At 41.9% G+C, this 21,243-nt stretch overlaps 1 protein-coding gene and 1 long non-coding RNA gene across 2 annotated transcripts in view; one reads left to right on the top strand and one right to left on the bottom strand.

Annotated features, from left to right (window-relative positions):
• Positions 1-2,333: 2,333 nt before the first annotated feature.
• The window catches only part of LOC135379032 (caspase-3-like), a 179,280-nt gene continuing 160,370 nt past the window's right edge, over positions 2,334-21,243 (top strand). The window contains exon 1 of the mRNA XM_064612279.1: positions 2,334-2,426. Within this exon, the coding sequence (XP_064468349.1) occupies positions 2,377-2,426 (50 nt within the window). The 5' untranslated portion in view covers positions 2,334-2,376. The remainder of the gene's footprint in view (positions 2,427-21,243) is intronic.
• LOC135376121 (uncharacterized) lies at positions 14,585-15,610 on the bottom strand. Its single transcript, XR_010417550.1, has 3 exons — positions 15,530-15,610; positions 15,212-15,371; positions 14,585-14,799 (listed from the first exon to the last, which is right to left on the bottom strand). It is a non-coding gene; the product is annotated as an uncharacterized LOC135376121 (long non-coding RNA).

The following is a 21,243-nucleotide window of genomic DNA, read 5'->3' as shown; positions in this document are numbered from 1 at the left end:
GGTACGCACAGCGGATGAGTTCGTGTTTCGACATCTCCGTTGTGCGTACCGACCCTCCCTTCAACGGGATAGTGGATCATCCCAATCTCGTTTCCAGCTGTCCATCAGCGCCCGATGACACGCGCTCCGCTGGTTAAGGAAAGTGTACGCGCCACTGTATCTACATCGAAAAATATTTCAGCGCTACAACTGGGACGATAACCTTCAGCACTAGACAAGCCTGAAATAGTGGAACGCTTCTAGGTTGTTACAACCCTCAATACAATCGCATACGCACTCTGGCAAGCTACTGTTCACTACGCTCACCCTATACATGCACGTTTTGGGAAACGGCATGCGCGTAGTTGTAGCGGAAATGAACAACGTTAAAGAGCAACTTACCATGAGCAGGTACACCTTCCCGGCCTTTCCATGTCCCTTAACCCGTCAACTGAACCGTGCGAAGACGGCGGGTACCTGATCACAAATAACCTTCACACGCGGACGCGGCTGCACTTATAACGCATGTTTCTTCCGTAGGTATCAAAGGTTCGATTCGCTAGATATGTGGCAAGATACAAAAAAATAAGAAACTGACCCGCCTGACCTCATGAAACCACTGGAAGGTGTGGCTTGTCGGTTCTTCAACAGCTTATCTGTTCCGGAATGTTCTTTTTCTTTTAGTTTTCATGTTGGCCAAAAGAAAACCTGCCTCCTTCACGAGCACACGGAGAGAGTTCAACCTCTTTCTATTTTATCAATGTAAATACACAATAAGCAATATCATCACATATACAGAACGGCATTTTCCTTACTCACTGTCTAGCCGGTGTTCGTAATATACTTGAAACAAACGCAGACAATTTAAACAAAAGTACCACGGTTGAGGCTCTTTAGTTGGCGACATAGACAGGAAACGTTTTATCATCTGCCTTGAATGAAACAATCATAGTTGTAAATCAACGGCTAATCTTTATCTCCGAGTCCGTGCGATGTATACATGCATTATCTGACTGCATCGAACCCTTTGGGGCGTTACTTGAACGCAAGAAGTGCAGAAAGCTGCGGAAAGCACAATAATATTTTCCGCATGAGGTACTGCTTTATACGGTACAAGTCACGGTACCTCATAGACTCACCGTTTACCCCATAAATATGCTTGTACATCATACAAACAAAGCGAGATCCTTTGTCTAGCCCAGTACCTCATAAAGCAACTGCGGAAAAGCACTGATATACCTGATATTTACCAGGTACAGCTCGATATAAGGTACGTTATAAGGTACCGATTTTAGAATGAAGGGAATCTCTCATGTGCTTTGATAACACTGGAATAAAGTGATCTACCCCGCCTTTTCCCCCGCCTTTGACAAAATGCGTGTATGGTAGTCCTTTTCTCGAACGTACTTTGCCTGAGCTCGGCGACCCAGTGGTGCGCTTTCTCCAATACGTTCCATTTCTAAGAAATCATAGAAAGCTGTGATACTATTGTGAATTAAACGTCGAACTGCCCGTGTGATTATGTGTGAGAGTATTGCATGACGTACCCTTAGTGCTCGGAAGGAAAGATGTATATAGGCCTCAGAGGTGGTCCGTCTGACACACAGACCACCTCTTAAGCTGGAAGCAGTCTAGAGACAGTGTCCGTAGACTATTTCACCAATCAAAAAATCATGGGGTTTCTTTTTGAACGAAACGGAACTTTCGGCGGGACATTGGGAACCGAGATGGCGGGATGCAAGGCAAGCCATCCCAAATCCAAACGTATTTTGAACCTTCTCCTCATTAAGAGTTGCATTGCGTCATGTGCAAACATATGTGAAATGCAATTCAGCCAAATGTCTTGTAAAAACGTAATTATAGAGATGGCCTCAGATACGACTGACAAAGAATCTGCCTGCCCGGCAACGTCAAATTTCGCAGCAGTCAGAATCCAGCCATTTCCCTTAAGAAGCTTGACCAAATACACGCCCAAAAAGAAAGAAACGTAATTCAGTCCAAAGCCAAATCATCTGCCAAAATTGTGATTCAATCCAAATCATCTGTCAAAAATGTGTTCCAGTCCAAATCCAAATCATCTGTGAAAAATGTGATTCAATCCAAATCCAAATCCTCGCCATATTTTCCTCGTAAATCAAATCCCAAATCAAATCCACGAGCCCTTTGATGGATTTAAGTCCGGATTTAAATCCGCAACACTGTTTCGCACAATCTCAGCTGAATCTCATCGCGTGGTACTACGTATTTGGCTTCCATGCCAGAGGAATACGATACCGAGCAACATCGGTCGGCGCAGTATACATAGATCAGGTTACGAAACAGCGACTTCGCCTTGAGCGAAACTGCGTCGCTTCTGTTCCAAGGACGACCCCGCACAGTGGAACAAAACTGTAAACAATGATTGTCGTTAACCGTTCATCGCCATTTGAAGCACGCCTCTGGTCAAAGTAAGCTCCTGCTCTGATTCTTCTGCCGGAATGGACATCATTGAAAAGCTGGTCAGTCTTAGTGGGTGATTGATATACGGGAAAACTTAGTGATTGAAATGATCTTTTGAGGTAAAGTGAAGTTAGCGACGCAACGTACTGCAATTTACAAGGATAAAAACGGTACCTACTATAGGCCATGAGAAGTAAAAGTGTACAAAATCAGAGGAAGAGAAAGCAATAAACGCGCTGAAATACCGAATTGCGAATACCGAAACTAAACAAGTCATGCCCCCCCCCCCCCTCAAAAGCGGAAGCCATAGAGTATATCCTCATTGTTGCAAACTTTACTTGATTTGAATGGCCAATACTTGTGTTTCTCAATCGGTAGATCACATACGTACCAGTTGCGGACAGTTCATCGGGCTTATTTTCAACAAAATCGTAGAAGGCGTTTATTTTCTACCTTTACAAAATTTTATCAACACGCTAAAGAGTCCAGCACAGATTCTGTTTTTGCGGTTCAGTTCTACGGCCACGCGGAAATCCCTAGAAGAGCGTATGTAAGTGGATGATGACCAATTACTTACAATACAATAATGAACCGTTTAATTGGGGACTTTTCGGCTAAAGGAAGACAGCAAAACAAGAGGGATCCTCGTTAAAGTCCCTCCATCTTTTAAATATTAGGAAAAGAGTGGGTGCCGCGGAATATATTTGGGGGAGGAACGTTTTCTTTTTTTTCCTATGCACATAGTGCTGGTGAAGAACCGCAGTGTATAAACCGACATTGTAGGATTCCCTTGGATCCACCACTGGCAGCAACGAATGCGTAACGCCAAATGCATAGAGGGTGTCCCACCAAAGTGCCATTGAATAATAATAATAATAATAATAATAATAATAATAATAATAATAATAATAATAATAATAATAATACATTTATTAATGTGCCCAAGAACAGCCGAAGCCTTGGTGTTGGCGCACGCAGACAATACAGTATTTACAAATATATATACACACACATATATATACACACATATACAAGTTAGACGAAACATAACATATTCAGGAAGAGGAGCGTAACTGGAAGATATTCACAGTGATACATACAATACAGACTTGGAGATATACAGTACATAGTACTAAAAGGGGGAAAAAAAAACTGTACAGCTTCACATGTTACTGAGTGAACGCAAGAGGAGTTTTAAAAATGTTTGAATGGGAGTTAAAGATATCAACAGAAGGGTGAATTGCGTTCGTCATTTGTTGAATACGTACGATCGGATTTGCAGGCATATGGTGGGATAAGTATAATATATTCGTGTGTCGGGTTACATTGACAGGTACGGCAATATGAAGCTGATGTAATAGAGATGGTGTATCGAGAAAACTGTGTAAGATCTTATAACAGAGCATAATATCATGAAAACGGCGTCGCGTTGAGAGTGGTTGGAGGTTAAGAAATGACATTATCTCAGTATAGACATACATTCTAAAGTGAGGGCTTTTTCTTAAGAATACGCTATGTACAATGTGTAGAAATTTCTTCTGGACAGATTCAATCCGTGACGACTCAGTGCAGGAAAGAGAGTTCCACACTGGAGACGCGTATTCCAGCCGCGGTAAAATTAAGGAACGATACAGGTGAAGAAATACAGAGTGTGTGGAAAAGATTTTGCATGTATATGTGAGCAAGCCAAGAATTTTGAGAGCTGAAGACCGAACGTAAGAGACATGATCATGAAAACGCAGCTGGGAGTCGAAAATTACCCCCAAACCCTTCAGTACATCGACACGCTTGGTGGCATCGGAACACATGTATGTATTGCATATTATGTTAGTTTTTCTTGAGTAAGTCACATGTTTCGTCTTCAATGGATTAATAGTCATCCCATTTTTAGAGCACCATTCAATTACAGAAGAAACGTCAGTTTGTACCTTATGAACGTCATTTGGGTCGTGGATAACTTTAAATATCTTCACGTCATCGGCGTACTGAAGAACATGCATGAGAATGACGAATGTGCCCAGCTAAATCATTAATAAATACATTGAAAAGGAGCGACCCCAGAATTGAGCCTTGAGGAACACCTGAAGGGGGAAAGTAAGGAGAAGAAAAGGCACCGTGCACCTTTACGACACAGCATCTGTTACTCAGAAACGAAAGGAAGAAAGCAATGAGGGCGTTTCCGAGATCAGTCATATGAAGTTTGTGAAGTAAAATAGTATGGTCCATCATGTCATAATAATAATAATAATAATAATAATAATAATAATAATAATAATAATAATAATAATAATAATAATAATAACTTTATTAATGTGCCCAAGAACAGCCGAAGCCTTGGTGTTGGCGCACGCAGACAATATAGTATTTACAAATATATACACACATATATATATACATACATATACAGATTAGGCGAAACATAACATAACATATTCAGGAAGAGGAGCGTAACGGGAAGACATTCACAGTGATACATATAATACAGACATGGAGATATACAGTACATAGTACTAAAAGGGGAAAAAAACTGTACAACTTCATGTGTTAGTGAGTGAACGCAAGAGGAGAGTTTTAAAAACGTTTGAATGGGAGGTAAAGATATCAACAGAGGGGTGAATTACGTTTGTCATTTGTTGAATACGTACGATCGGATTTGCAGGCATATGATGGGATAAGTACAATATATTCGTGTGTCGGGTTACATTGACAGGTACGGCGATATGAAGCTGATGTAATAGAGATGGTGTATCGAGAAAACTGTGTAAGATCTTATAACAGAGCATAATATCATGAAAACGGCGTCGCGTTGAGAGTGGTTGGAGGTTAAGAAATGACATTATCTCAGTATACACATACATTCTAAAGTGAGGGCTTTTTCTTAAGAATACGCTATGTACAATGCGTAGAAATTTCTTCTGGACAGATTCAATCCGTGACGAGTCAGTGCAGGAAAGAGAGTTCCACACTGGAGACGCGTATTCTAGTCGCGGTAAAATTAAGGAACGATACAGGTGAAGAAATACAGAGTGTGTGGAAAAGATTTTGCATGTATATGTGAGCAAGCCAAGAATTTTGAGAGCTGAAGACCGAACGTCAGAGACATGATCATGAAAACGCAGCTGGGAGTCGAAAACGACCCCCAAATCCTTCAGTACATCGACACGCTTGATGGCATCAGAACACATGTATGTATTGCATATTATGTTAGTTTTTCTTGAGTAAGTCACATGTTTCGTCTTCAATGGATTAATAGTCATCCCATTTTTAGAGCACCATTCAACCACAGAGGAAACGTCAGTTTGTAGCTTATGAACGTCATTTGGGTCGTGGATAACTTTAAATATTTTCACGTCATCGGCGTACTGAAGAACATGAGAATGACGAATATGCCCAGCTAAGTCATTGATAAAGACATTGAAAAGAAGCGGCCCCAAAATTGAGCCTTGAGGAACACCTGAAGGAGGAAAGTAAGGAGAAGAAAAGGCACCGTGCACCTTTACGATACAGCATCTGCTACTCAGAAACGAAAGGAAGAAAGCAATGAGGGCGTTTCCGAGACCAGTCATATGAAGTTTGTGAAGTAAAATACTATGGTCCATCATGTCAAATGCTTTTGAAATGTCGAAATAAATTGAATCTACTTGTCCTCGTGCTGAGACGCAAGGAGCCACAACGGACATAAACGATACAAGATTGGTGACAGTGGATCTGCCTGGCATAAAACCATGTTGTTGTTCACATATCTGCGACTTGAGAAAAGAAAACGTGCGATCATAGATTACCTGCTCAAACACTTTTGAGAACGCGCACAGTAGACTGACAGGACGATAGTTTGACACATTTAAAGGATCGCCAGACTTGTGGACTGGTACTACAACCGAAGTTTTCCAACAGGTGGGGAACACAGAGTCACGTAGAGACAGGTTGAATACATGAAGGAGGACGGGTGCAAGGAGGTCACCGTAGGCCTTAACGAATACTGCAGGAATTTTGTCGGCCCCTGGGGTCAAAGTAGGTTTTAGCTTCCGAATAGCTGCGATGACCTCCTCGTGGGACACTGCTATACAAGGAAGGTGATAAGATGCGTTCGACACGGAGCTCGAATTCGCAATTGGCTGTGCATTACCGCATTTATATATTGAAGAAAAATGTGTAGCGAAGAGCTGAGACATCGAGGTTGGGTTAGAAGATACCCCATCGTTAGTGTTTAAAGCGCATAGACTGTTTTCGTTTTTGGAAAGACGCATGTGTTTCCAAAAACGAAATAATAATAATAATAATAATAATAATAATAATAATAATAATAATAATAATAATAATAATAATAATAATAATAATAATAATAATAATAATAATAATAATAATAATAATAATAATAATAATAATAATAATAATAATAATAATAATAATAATAATAATAATAATAATAATAATAATAATAATAATAATAATAATAATAATAATAATAATAATAATAATAATAATAATAATAATAATAATAATAATAATAATAATAATAATAATAATAATAATAATAATAATAATAATAATAATAATAATAATAATAATAATAATAATAATAATAATAATAATAATAATAATAATAATAATAATAATAATAATAATAATAATAATAATAATAATAATAATAATAATAATAATAATAATAATAATAATAATAATAATAATAATAATAATAATAATAATAATAATAATAATAATAATAATAATAATAATAATAATAATAATAATAATAATAATAATAATAATAATAATAATAATAATAATAATAATAATAATAAACTACTCCACCTAGAATCATGCGGTTAACGGCTTTTGTTTTATTCGGATTTTGCCACCACCTCATGTGATTGTCATATATTGTAAGTTTAATTATGTAAATATTTGCAAACTGAACTCGGAAATTTGCCAAGTGAAGGTCACTTTTTTACCCCACCAATATAAAGCGCGAGCAGAATTCACACAAATTCATGACAATTGACAGTGATGTTCATGAGCTATCCCATCGAAAAAAATAGTCCAACAGCGTCTTTTTCCGAGCACCGGGCTATAACATGCGATGGCTTTTTGAGCGCATTCGCTCACACTCCGACGAAAGGAGGTTCTAAAGCCAGCCCACAGAGTGATAGTAGAAAAAGAAGCAGTTCCAAAAATTAGGAGACGGCAAGTGCAGCTTGGGACAAAAGTTTACGGAACACGGGGGTGTCGCATTTCGCTGTTGGAACGACACAATAGCACCCAAAAGGAGCAAACACACATACTGAGAGATTAACAGAATATCCGGTCACCCGTTCCTTGTTCGATCTCTTCGTAATATCTAACAGGGGGCCGCTCCGATGAAGAAATGTGCCAGTGCCGTGTTCCGTAAACTTTTGTCCCAAGCTGTACTACTCTAGCGAAAGTTGGACGCGATAAGCCATGCCTGTGGTATCTTTTTCTGCGATGCCGCGGTTGAGCTGGGTTTCTAAAATCCTTTCGTCGAACCGACAAAGATTCCACTGAAAAATTCACTTTGCGCTATCCTGCCGGAACATTGTAGAGCATGATGTTCGGCATGATGATTGCTACCGATGTGATAGCTCCTGGATATCCCTGTCAATTATCATTAATTTGAGTAAATGAGACACGTTCTTCACGTTGGTAGGGTAAAAAGTGACATTTACTTGGCAAATTTCAAACTTAAGCTCCCAAAAATTTACATAATTAAACTTAGGTTACGTGACATGCACATCAGGAGGTAGAAAAACCCGGCAAGAACAAATGCCGTTGACCGCATGGCTCTAGGTGTTGTACTTTTTTATTATAATTCAATGACACGTTTTCGGGGACACCCTGTATATTGCTCCAAAGAGCACCTGCACAATCACTCATTAAATAATTCTTATTGATGCAACGAATTCGCAGCACTTTGATGTACATTGCAACACTCCTCGAATGCAACTGCTACTAATGTCCTGTCTGACTGGGGCCCTTTCCTTGATTGGACACGATTCGTTATACCACACGCGTGAGGCCACTATCTGTGAATACATCTGTACCCGAAGGACGACATTACGACGTTAGCAGACAGATCCAGACCGAAACGAATAGGACAGGGAGCCCTGGGCTCCGCGAGTGGCCACTTGTTCGCAGCCTCCGTTCGAAAAATAGGACAGACGTTCGGGTCCCTCTGTATTGCCTTACGGCCTAGGGGGAAATAAATAAGCGCATGAGTTCAAAGATCGTACAGCAGTGTAACCGTTCACCGTTCCTCTTGGAAATCCTTTTACGGTGCTTGAGAGGGGGGAGGGCTTTAGGGGAGCTTAATTCGCAGGAGGAGTAAGTGCCATATGCCACTACTCACTTTTTTTTCTTTTTTGTTACAAGAACCATGAACTATAATGAGTAGGTTTCCGTGACGCTGTCGGCATCGTCAGCTGAGTTTCCGGCGCAGAGACACACGAATTTCTCTCAAGTCGGCTCACTAATGCTACTGCATTAACAGTCGAGCTCTAGTAGAGCAGAGGGACCTTGGAAGTGCTGCCCGATCACTTTCCTCGATTACTCACGTGATGGAGCAAACCAATCGCCACTCCCATTGAGTCACACATTGACGTCGACCTTGCTCATTCTTTTACAGTCTCTGTGAGGTAGTTGATCGATTCCTAGAGGGCATCCAGATCAAAGATCCTGTTGCACACTACGAGAACTTTTATTAATAAGCTTAAGAAGCTTTATTGCTCTTCTGTGTCTGGATCTTGTCACGTGAGCAGCTGCAGCTAAAAGAAAAATCTGTCTGCGTTTTATCGCAGGAGTGCCGGAAGGTGGGGGAAAGTGGCGCTCCTACTACGTGTTCAGACTGCAGGTGCGACTCCCATTTTAATGCACAGCGTTCTTCCGTCCTATTCTTCTCTCGAGCGTGTTGGTAACGAGGAAGCTGTCACTGGGACTGTTGCCATTCCACATCATCATACAGTACCACTCGCTGTTGTTCTCAAGATAAACCGACTTTCCCCATACCTTTTCCGTCTGCATTCAGAGGCAAATATCAATCACCGTAACCCACTCGCTTCCTGCTGCAAATCCATTGTATCTTGTGTCCCCATTTTTGGAGAGTGGCATGTGCTTTTTAGGGCAAACTAGATTCCCTAAATAGGGAACAGAGTATGGCATTCCTTTTCCGCCCCCAGACCGCCGTCCTCGATTAGGCGATCCTGTCATGTGGTCTCTCCTTCCGAGAACGCTCCATTCATGTTGAGTCCCCTCCATCCAAAACCGCTTTCCTGAGGTGCGAGCTGGCTCGACTGTGCGCTGTTCTCCACCAGGGGGGTTGGAGTCCCATTGCTGGGCGACGCTGGACCCAAGATGCGTGATTAGTGTCGTTACTCTGTTCCCTATTTAGTGATTCTAGGGCAAAGTTGTAGGCAGTGGCGTAGCTAGACCACCAAGGTAGGGGGCGGACCTCGATGCAAGAACCCAATCTGCGCCATTCTTGGTAAGCCCACACACTCACCCTGGTGCACAGAGCAAGACGAAAGGTGAAAATACAGAATATTTGAAGTAGCTAGAAAGCTTATTGTTTCGAAAGTAGTCAAGTATGCTGCCTCGATAGAGGCCGGTAGCGGCAAGAAGTTTTGCGATCGTCACGCTGGACCCCCCCCCCCCCCAATATATATTAGTTGTTTTCTATTTGCCCGATTTGCGTGGGTTAGCAGGGCCAGGTAGGGGCACCAGCACCCCCTAGCCCCCGTGGCTACACCACTGCTTGTAGAGCTGAGGATTGAGATGAGCCTGTATCTCTACGGAACTTGTTGGACACGGCCGCGAATGCAACAATTGCCAATTCATATTCCCCTGAGGGGTGGGGGGTGGGGGTATCGTTATGGAACATATTACCCCGAAGCTCCTATTCTTTGCGAAGAGGAAGCAATCCTTGCGAAGCCTCTTCAGGGAGTGAATTGAAATAGCCCACACGAGGGAATTGTGCCAGTAGGTCTGCCATAAGGTCTGCTGTCCATTAAACTTGTTATCTCTTGTTAAACTTGTTGTCTCTTTTTATCTACCTCTGTTATTCATTGTGTGTCATAACTGGTTTCTTTGTATATACCGCCGTTATTTATTGCTTACACTGAACATGTCATCAAGTTAATGTAATAAATTTTCTTTATACATATTAAACTTGTTGCTGTGTAACCAGAATTTGTCTGTACTCGTTGTCACGGGTTTAGTGCGCAGTAATACACCAGCTTGCCAGCACTATTTACAGCACCTCTTTTTTACAGCATTTCCTTGTCTATCCGTACAGATCTTGTTTACTGAGCTGAACGTTATTTTATGAGTTAAGAAACACCATGCCCGTCATCTTGTTTATAATATTTTACTTTGGATACAGATACTCATTTGTACCGGTTGTGGCTCCTTCCTTGTACATTTTCTTTCCTGTGTACAAGCGGTTCTTAATTTGCCAATCCTTCAACGTCGAACTCGTCCCGCCCGCGACGACGTTTTACCAATTCCCTGCTGTGTGACAAGGATAGTCGAGTATAAAACCTTAGAACCTTCAAGAGCTTCCAGCGCACTGCGTCTCTACGTTCTCACGTAACGAGCAGTCAGATATTTTGGAAACCTGTACCGCACCTTATCCCAGGTCATCCCAGGTTATGCAAATTAAAGAAAAACACAGTTATTTGCACCTAATGTGAACCTGCATTGAAAGTTTCATAGCGAAGAGGGTAACAGAAGCCGAGAAAATGGCCATCTCGAATATTGAAACTCATGCGACTCAGAATCAGGTTCCTGCGATGGCTTCTTCCTTCTTTCTCCCTCTCCTCTACAGCTCATAGATACAAAGAATGATGCAGCTCACAGCAGAAAGTCTTTTACTGCACCGAAAAGTGACGGTCAAAGGGCTCGACATTGCCGGCTCGCCCTGGGGAACGTGCGTCCTGGAACTGTGCCGACATATGTCTGAAAGCGTCCGACGAAACCCAAGGAAAAACCCCAGACAGCACAGTCGGCATCGGGATTCGAAGCCGGCTACCTCCCGGTTTCCACTGGGAACTGACGTACAGGCCATTGAACTCCATTGGAAAAGGTTATCGTTCATTTCTAAAGAAGAAAAAAAAGAAAGAACAAGAAGAGAGCAAAAAGTGGCCACGTGGTCGATAGGCAATCGCAGAGTCCCATGCACAGGCCGACACATTGCTCCCTGTTGAAAAGAGGGCGCCGCACTTGTGTTTCCTTCCTCCGTAGTCTGGGTCAGGTCACGCCAACTTCTTTCCCGTAGTCGCTTGAGGTCCGCGTTGCCTGCGGACGTCACTCTGTGAACTATTAAAATTTACGTCGCCTTCACTCTGCGACGCTGAATGAATGCAAGTAGTCGAGCCAACAATGCAAAGTGTAGCGCATCTTTATTTAAATTCTACTTATTATTTTTCCACGTCGGGTCTCCAAATGTACGGGATGTCGTGAACCTTTCGAAGGTGATGCTGTAGGAGGTGCATGGACACACCACTTCTTGGTTTATCAATCTGTCTGCTCTTTGAATTCGGCAAGATTCCCAACTAGGCAATTTTACCATCTGGTGAACCGGTTACCGAATAATATTTTTGTTGTTCAGTTCCGGTTCGTACAAGGGGAAAGAAAAAATGTTCACGGTTCCGGTCGGGTTCGGCGAGAAAAAATAAACGTACTCTTTTGCGGTTGTCAGCCACGGCTCAGTTCCGGTCTCGACCGCAGTTTCTGACACGCCCGAGACGGGAGAATCTTTTCGGAAGCTGACTTGGTACAGGAGAAGGGCCGTGAGTACCACGTGGTTCGCTAACGAACCCCGACCCTCTTGTCGGGGTTAATAATTGTCAATAATTAATAATAATAATAATTAATAATTGTTTTTATTATTCATTAAGTAATAATTGATCTCAAATAATAAACATTTTTGATAAATAAATAAATGACGGTTTTGGAGAATTAATTCGCGTCGAACGTGTGCAAAATTTAACAATGTATTCCTAAAGTTTGGGTTTAACTGACTACGTATTCAGTTTCAGTTTATTTACTTTGCGCCTGTGTGCAACCCAATCTAAATTTATTTGTCACAACATACATTTTAACCGAATAAGACCTTCGAAACTTGGACAAGATAAGCAGGGCAGTAGACCTTTGCACTTTTTCTATTTTTTTTTTTTTTTCAGATAGCGTGGATGTACAGAGATCCCAGTTTGCAGATGCATACTCTAAACCAGGTTGATTTAATGTTTTATATGCCATTAATATTTTTTGTACAATAGCGAAATTTCCTTCTTAGTATCCACAGACTTGGAGTGGCTTTCACGCACATATGGCTATATTCCATTTCATAAATTTCCCTTTAAATTTGCCACCAGCAATCAGAAGGCTGCCCAGAAGAAGCACATACCCTTACAAAAATATTTAACTAGATCCTATAGGAGTCGTATAGAAATGCCTAGATAAAGCAGATTGAATTTCTATAGGAATACTTTAGAGTTTTTATGTACTCTGAATATATTTTTTGTAGATAATTGGTGACTAGTTTCTATAGAATCTGGATACAGGCGGGTGGGTACAAATCCTATGCAAAGCAGTTAGGAACTGTAAAGAAACTGTATAGAGATTGTATTGAGTAGCTGTCCGAGTTCTATACATTTCTTGTTCGATGTATATACGGCACGTATACGTTGTCTTTATTTGTGATGCTTGGTGTTTGACTGCATAGCCCTGAGGAACATGCAACAGTGATGAGGTTGTAAAGTAAAACACACTCAGATTTATTTACATTTTATGTACAAAATCACTGTTGTGAGTCACTCTGCTCAAGCAGCATAGGGGCGAAGCTCCTCTTTATAGCAGCAACTGATGCCCCATACTTACTGGACGTGTAGTCTGGAACAAACAAAAACCACTTAACAACATGGAGTCACAAGGCTGTAATTCCCAGTAGTAAGTGGCTGAAGGCTGCGGACCCACAACACTATGAACAACGCTGTACAGGAAGCATGTCCATTTAAATCAGTTTAGCCAGTAGAAAGCTGAACAAAGCAATTGGGATTTTACAAAGCTCAATCCGGTTCGTCCAAAGGCCATTACTCCACCATATCTGCATGTGCCAAGCCAGCATGATAGCTGGCAATGATGATTGTTACCAGCCAGTTTCAGCACTGGGGGTCATGGTACAGTAAGCACTTAACATTGCTCTACCTTATGCAAGATGTTCCACAAAACACCCCATTCAATTACTAATAAAATATGCCACCTAGAATCACATGGTCAGCAGAATGTTTGTGCTACATCCTTTCTCCTCCTTATGTAAATGTAAACTAACTCGAGTTTTATTATGCTAATTATGTATGTGCTTCATGTATATTATGAAGTAAACACGAAAATTTGTCAAGGAAAGGTCGCTTTTTTACCTCACCAATGCGAAGCACGTACTGAATTGACTCAAGTCATGCTAATTGACACAGATATTGAGGAGCTGTCCCACCGAAAAAAATAAGCAATTAACATGCTTTTTAGTGCACCGAGAGCATAATGCTGGCCAAGTTTTGGTGTGCCTTCGTTGTCAGCTAGACAAAAGGAAGTTGCTACACCCAGCCCACAGAGGGACAGTAGAAACGAATGAAACAGCAATAGCTTATTGCATCTGGATTCTGCTGGAATACTGCTTTCTCTTCCCCAGTTTGAACAACAGTCACACCTACTATCTCTTTGTGGGCTGGCGTAAGACAGCGTCCTATTGTCCGACTGCATGAACGCAAAAAGTTGCCGAGCACTACACTCTGGGGGCTCTGAAAAGCACGATGTTTGCTATTTTTTCTGATGGGATAGTTGCTCAATGTCCCTGTCATAAACTTCAGTAAATTCGGCATGCACTTAATAGACAGTAATAGACTGGCGGGATAAAAGAAACGGCCTTTAATTGACAAATTTTCAAATTTGTAACAATTAGCATAATAAAACTTAAGTTAGATGAGATTCACATCAGCAGGTGCCAAAAACCAAGGAAGGACAAATGCTGTTCACTGCGTGGTTCTCGGTGGCGTATTGAAATATAACTCGATGACATGTTTCCTGGAATGCATACCCTGTACGTGTGAACTACACTTCATTCCCTACAAATACGAATAAAAGAGGGTACCTACTCAGTATAGCCTCTAGCCGTGTGCCGTCTAGTGCGAGCTTGACTTCTGCTTCCTTCTTTACATTAGACTTCCTTCCATACAGCGACCTATTCTTCAATTCCTCAGTATGAAATAGGGCACGAGTGAGATTGCGTGCGTATTTGCATGCATAATTCTTAAATGTACTGTGCAGACGGCCAAGGACATCCCTGTTGATGAGGACACCATTTCCTAGGTCCTCCTGAAAGATCAAACATAAATGGGCGTGAACAGAAATTAAGCACCAGGTGTCTGAAACCAGCGCGTACTGTCAATCACAGGGCAGAGAGCACAAAGAACAGTTCCTCCGGTATAGCCTACCAATGTTGTCTGAGCCTCATACCCTGTATGTACCTGAATATGAGTGCATTGCTCCCAAACGTTCAACTATCTCAGGCACACGCACAAGGAAAAAAGAAGAAAAGAGACAAGAGTGAAGCCGGGTAACCCAACCATTGGGATATGAAATGCCATTTCTACCAAGTGCCTTCTAGATAGATCAGTGACGTTTTCCCTGTACAGTGACAACCAATTATCACTCTGTAATAACTGCGAGCTGTACTGTGCTAGCCAGTATCTTCACGGAACATGAAAAAGATGAAAAGAAAACATACCAAACAAAGTATGAATGACAACTGCCAAGTGGTGGTTGCTGACGTGAGGAACAGTAATCCAATTAACAGAAAGCAGGAATCGAAAAGGGTAGCCAGCGGTGGGAATCCAACCCACACCCTGAGACTTTTTAAGCTAGGATGTCACCGTTGGCCCACACCACTGTGAAAACAAAACATACAAACAAAAAACACAATGAGAAGAGAGAAAAAAAACGTACAACTCCCCACACCACACAAGGAATCGCAGGTGCGGCCATCCCACAGTAATACTGAAAGCAATAGCCGAGAGTTGTGCCTAATAAAAAAAGGTATACTCACCTCACCGGATAGTGAAGCATCTCCATGCACCTGCACCTTGCTTAGGAGCCGATCTAGCTTTTTGACTAGTTTGGACGCGGCTGCATCAAAAGGGAAAAGGAATATTGTGGTCATGCTGCAATGTACATTTCAGCCATGTTATATGTATTGATTGGTTAACCTGTGCATCCAAAAAACACTTGGGCTAGCACATTATGTCAAGTCATTGGCTCATTTTGCACCATATTCACCGTCCAGGTTTTCAGACTCTCCAAGACGGGCCTCCAGAAGGGCATTGTCCTTCTTGAGGCGCTTAACTTCCTTCTTGTGCGAGCAGCAGGGTGCCCTCTATATGAAATTCAAAATACCAAATTAGGGCCTAACACCTGTGCAAAGATTACAGTTTTCCCATCCATATTAGTCCAAGTGACATCTAAAGTACTCCAGGTGCTGTTAAATTGAATCTGAATTAATCTGAATCAATATATGGTGTTTTACGGCAATCTGATCCTGTATCAGAGTGAGTGACATCACCGTAGAATGTTCTACAGACATGTACTATGTATACAGACGAGTGACATCCTCGCGGAAGGTTCTAGTGGAAGAAAAAGCTGGTGGTGGTGGTGATAGGGCTTGCCGTTGTCGGCCTCACGTATGTCGGCAACGTCACGACTCACGCCCTGGGGGAATGTACGTCCTGGGCCGACTTCTAAGGGAACTGTGCCGACATATGTCTGAAGAAGAAAAAGCTGACAGCTCATAGAGACGAAGCTCCATCCTATGTTATGTTCAGCATTCACACAGTGTGGAACTGCGCACGTAGCAGACAACACCATCAGCATCTTTCCTGTCATCTGCTAAAGAATATCTTATGGCTGTGTTGCAGGATAGTTCCACGGTTAGCAGTGTCCGTTGACACTGGACATTGAGCGCTCACACTCAAAAAGCTATGACGTTTTTCGTGTCTTCCGCTTCTGCAGGAAACATCGCTTGTGTGAATACACGGGTAGTGGAAGGAAAAGTACAATTCAGCTAACGGGACTGAAGCCCTGCTGCGTCCTTTGTTGAGCATTTGCACGGCACCGATATATCGGGAGTCGGAGCGAAAGTATAGCACACGACGCCATTGGCCATGTCGTCTGCTAAGGAGTATCCTGTATCTGATCTGCACGATTCGGTTAGCAGAGTGCAAACACACATTATGGACATAGTACGCAATACCATTTGCCTTGTCATGTGCGAAAGAATATCATGTGACTGAGCTGCAGGATATTACCAACGATTAGAAGAGCACGGAAAGAGGTGACGTATGTAGCAGATAGCATTTCCTGCCATCTGCTGCGGAATATCTTGTGACTCAGCTATAGCATATTTCCTGCTGTTAGAACAGCACAGAAACACATGACCTGCAGCTGAGTAACAAAATATTCCGCAGCAGACGACATAACCAATTGTGTTGTCTGTTACGTGCTTCATGTCTTCATGCAGTCTCCTAACCGCACGCAATATCAAACAGCCCAGTCAAAGGATATTCGCCATTTACATCTTTTCGTGCTATTGTAACCATGCGGAATGTGCTGCAGCTCAGTCGGGAGATTCTGTAGCAGACCACAGCACCAATGGTGTCGTTCCCTCTGCTTCTGCCTTAACTTCCAATGCCTAGGCAAACTGCGAATGCTCAGCATAAGACGTGGCAGAACATCATTTCACCTGTAGTTTTGCTTCTGTTTTTAAATTTTCCTTCCACCAGACCGTTCTGCGATGACGTTCCTGCAGTGAGAATACAGTTATAGTTCTTAAAACAGCTATGGATTAATTCAGATGGCACCTGGATTCAACTGAATGGTGCTTGGAATATGACTATGGCACTTGGACTAAAATGGACGGGAAGACCGGGACAGGTGAAGGAAAATATCTGTGCCAGCAACAACTTCTATATAAGGAAAGTGTCAGCTATCCTCCACTTCACTGGACAAGTTTGATGTGGGTATGCATTGTGTCCCAAAATGAGTTGACGGGTTTAAGTCTTGAGACAACAATGATCATGAGCTGCAAGCTGTACAGTTCACACATACAGTAAAAGAAGAAGAAAAAGCAAATATGTATGTGCAGTGCAAAATGAATACATTTTCACTGTGTGTAGTACAAATCAACAGCCTTAACCTTTTTCTGACTGGCGGCAAAGCTGTCCCCTGAATCCTCCGCGGCGTGGCCGGAACGCTCAACTTCGGCATGGTCAGAACTCCCCTGTTCGACGTGGTCGACACAACCACTTTCTTGTCCTGCTAATTGCGTCCGTAACTTCTCCATTTTTGCTTGGTCCCCTTAAAGAAAATGGGCAGTTTCAATGTGTAGTTCTTACTGACAATGCAAAGCTACTTTCTACTAAGCAGCAAACACGTGGTACTAATGCAGTGACTATCCTGTAGACCAGACCACATGATAAGCATCCATTTTGTTAACGGCCCCATTAGCACCAAAATAAAAACGTGATGCATTTTTGTTACAAATTAGGTTAGCACCGCAACACCTTTCTTATGTTCTAGAATGAGGTTAAAATAAGTGTGGCATAGCATTTTTCCACAATTCAGGCGGACGATTTAAGGATACAAGTATTCTCACTTTGTCATTGTATCTAACTTTAAATAAAAGGGAAAATTTCGACACTACGACCAACGCCTCCTCTATAAATTTATAGATGAGGATTTATAGAGGCGGCGGCGCTACGACGATGTTGACAGCCACCAACAAGCGTCCGTTTGATTAAGCGTCCAGTTACCGTCCATTTGATTACGCGTCCGGTTATCTCCAAAACAAAAAAAGTGCTGCATTTTTGTTACAAATTAAGTTAGGTTAGGGCTGCAACACCTTTCTTATGTTCTAGGTAGTATGGCATAGCATTTTTCCGAACTTCAGGCGGCAAACTTGAATGGCAAACTGGACGGAAAACCCTTATTTCTGGAGGAAATCCCGTTATACCACCTGTCTTCCATTCACAAGGAGGATATGGGGTGCTCCGAGAAAATATAATAGAAAGTACTCCACTGGATCTCGTTCTGCGTCACGCATGCAATTAGGGATGCTTTCCCAACAGTGCGCAGACTTATAGAAATGTTGATTTCAGCATATTTTCATTTCGTGCTTGCTGCAAGTTTTTCTCATCGCTTTTTCTTTGTTGTCGCAGCATATTATAATTACTAGTTTGTTCCTGGAGGGTTAAGTAACCTGTGAGCATAGATGCATTTGTAGGCTATACTCATGTCTCAACTGTACATGTGAAGAGTAAGTAAGATAATGTTCACCAGTGTCATTCAGCTGAACTGTGTTCATAACCTTCAGTATACTTCTTAGTGACCACGTTTCCAAATGTCAATTAATTCAGATGTACTTTTGTAAAGTACTTTTGACAGCCCTACAAATTGAAACTGGCTCCAGTGTACACTACAAATGCATCGTAACATTTAATTGAAATATAAGAGCAGAACCAACGTTTTGTCACAACTCAAACTATATATTTCTTTTTTATTGTCCAGGGATTTAGGAAACAGAGTAGGACTTCCTGCCCTCTAATGTTTTGACGTACTTGATAGAGTTGTAAAACCTGCAACAAAATAAACGAGATACGTAGAAACAGTTTTGTCTTTTGCTTTTGAATTTAACAGGCTAGTTATATTTTACCATTTGTTCACTTTTGTATTCTCTATTGGTGAAAATATTACAGGAACAATAATGCTGCAGATCAAACAATGACCTGTCATCTTGATGAAGATGAGAACATTTCTTCAGGCACGCTAAGTGAGACAAAAGAAATGTTCAATGAAGGTTGTACAAAAACAGCAAATCTCCGTCGACTAAAACTTTATTTATGTGGATGTTACCACATCGTGTAGTTTCTATCCAAAAGTAGGACTAGGCAAGGTTGTTTGGTGGTAGTTGGTAGGTTGTCGGCATGTTGATGTGCTATACCTTTATAGCACGTCAATATAGATGAGGGGCAAACACAGTAGACAGCGTGATGGCTGCAAACTCAAGTGAAGATTTATTCAACAGAACAAAAATCCGAAAGCATGAGTAGAGAAAGGCAGTGCCCATCCAGTGTATGGTGAACCACACTAATCTCTGAGAAGGCAGGATCGGAAGAGCAATGAAGAGAAATGACAGTTGCATCCGAGATAGGGGATTTCTACAAATTTAGGACCAATATGTGAGGAATTGTTTCACAAGAGCAGCATTCCGGGACACCCCCACTGAAACCCAGCTTGACCTGATAGCAGAGGACTACGCAAGGAAGCTAAGCTTACAGGGTGGTGCGTGATTACGTGAGGAGGAACAGATTTGGGCAGGGAGAGGAGGACATATCTCAGGCGAACAATTCCCTTTTCGCGCCCCGACCTGATAACAACACCGATAACACGCCCGGGAGCTTTCCCATAAGATAAAAAATAAGACGTGATGTATAACTGTGGGAACGAGCACGAGACTTTGCAGATATCGGGAGATTGCCGGATGAAATTGGCAGGTTGGCGCCTGTGATAGCCTTCTGGACGACAAACAGACTAAATGCGAAGGGTGCAGCAGAGGTGGGGAGTAATGGATTACAAAGTAATGCATTACCTTAGCATAATCATTATTATGCATTACTTTATCAATGCATTACCGGTAATACATTACTTTTCAGTAATGAGTAATGGTAATGAATTACGTTTTGCCAGCAAGTAATGAGTAGTAATGGTAATGCATTACATTTCGACTGAGTAATGCAGGGTGGCATTACTCATTACTTTTGTCGAATGTTCACTGCACCACGTGAAGATTGGGAACATCCAGGTTTTCTTCAACCCGCCTTTAACAATGAGCACAGGGCAACAAGGAAAGAGAAAGCGCAGCCTGGGGAATTCTGCAAGAGTTCAACAGTCGGCGGTGTGTGTCACAAGTGTCTACATGATGATATCACCTATTTTCTCTTGTGCGCATTTGGAGTAATCGAAAATCAATGAAATAGAAACATAGCCTCTATGAGGGTAATACGTAACAATTGCTGTAGGGATTCACTGTTTTGGTGAGGTACCGTGTTAGCTGCTCTTGTGCTGTCAGAGGTAGTTTTTCTGCCAGGACTGAACTGTAGGCTGGGCCTCATCCGCCGGCTCCATAATGCTAGAAAAGGCATAATCTGCAATAAATCTTATCTATAGCTTTTGCCTATCGGACTCGCTCCTGCGGGGATTTAGTGGCACCGATTTGGGGATACTCGGGTGGAGATTGCCTATAGCAAAAAAGCAAGGAAAAAACTTATGCATTAGCACCTTTGAGGTTTATGCCCTAAAACGTAAATGTAATGCCAGAGTAATGCCATTACTTCGTTAAAGTAATCACATTACTAATGCATTACTAATATCCAAAAAGTAATGAGTAATGTAATGCATTAGTTTTTATACAAGTAATGAGTAATGGTAATACATTACAAAATAAAAGTAATTTCCCCACCTCTGGGATGCAGCAAGGACAACAGCTACGGTCCGCAGATGATGCACAGACTACGTAATTTTATGATGATACCGTCAGTATCAAGTTGGTATCAAGAGTTATTACGAGCTAAAATAGAGCAAACTGACAATTTGGCAGCAGTGAGTGCCACCTGGGCGGCGATTTGGCGAAATGTCTGAAGTATATAGATCTGGCTGGTTGGCGCGACCACAAGCGACCAAAGAACAAACACGAAACAACAGAGCGACTTG

This window comes from Ornithodoros turicata, chromosome 1, assembly GCF_037126465.1.
Source record: "Ornithodoros turicata isolate Travis chromosome 1, ASM3712646v1, whole genome shotgun sequence".
In the NCBI taxonomy this organism is placed as follows: domain Eukaryota; kingdom Metazoa; phylum Arthropoda; class Arachnida; order Ixodida; family Argasidae; genus Ornithodoros; species Ornithodoros turicata.
Note: the sequence above shows the minus strand (reverse complement) of the source record. Positions and strands in the feature narration are given on the sequence as shown.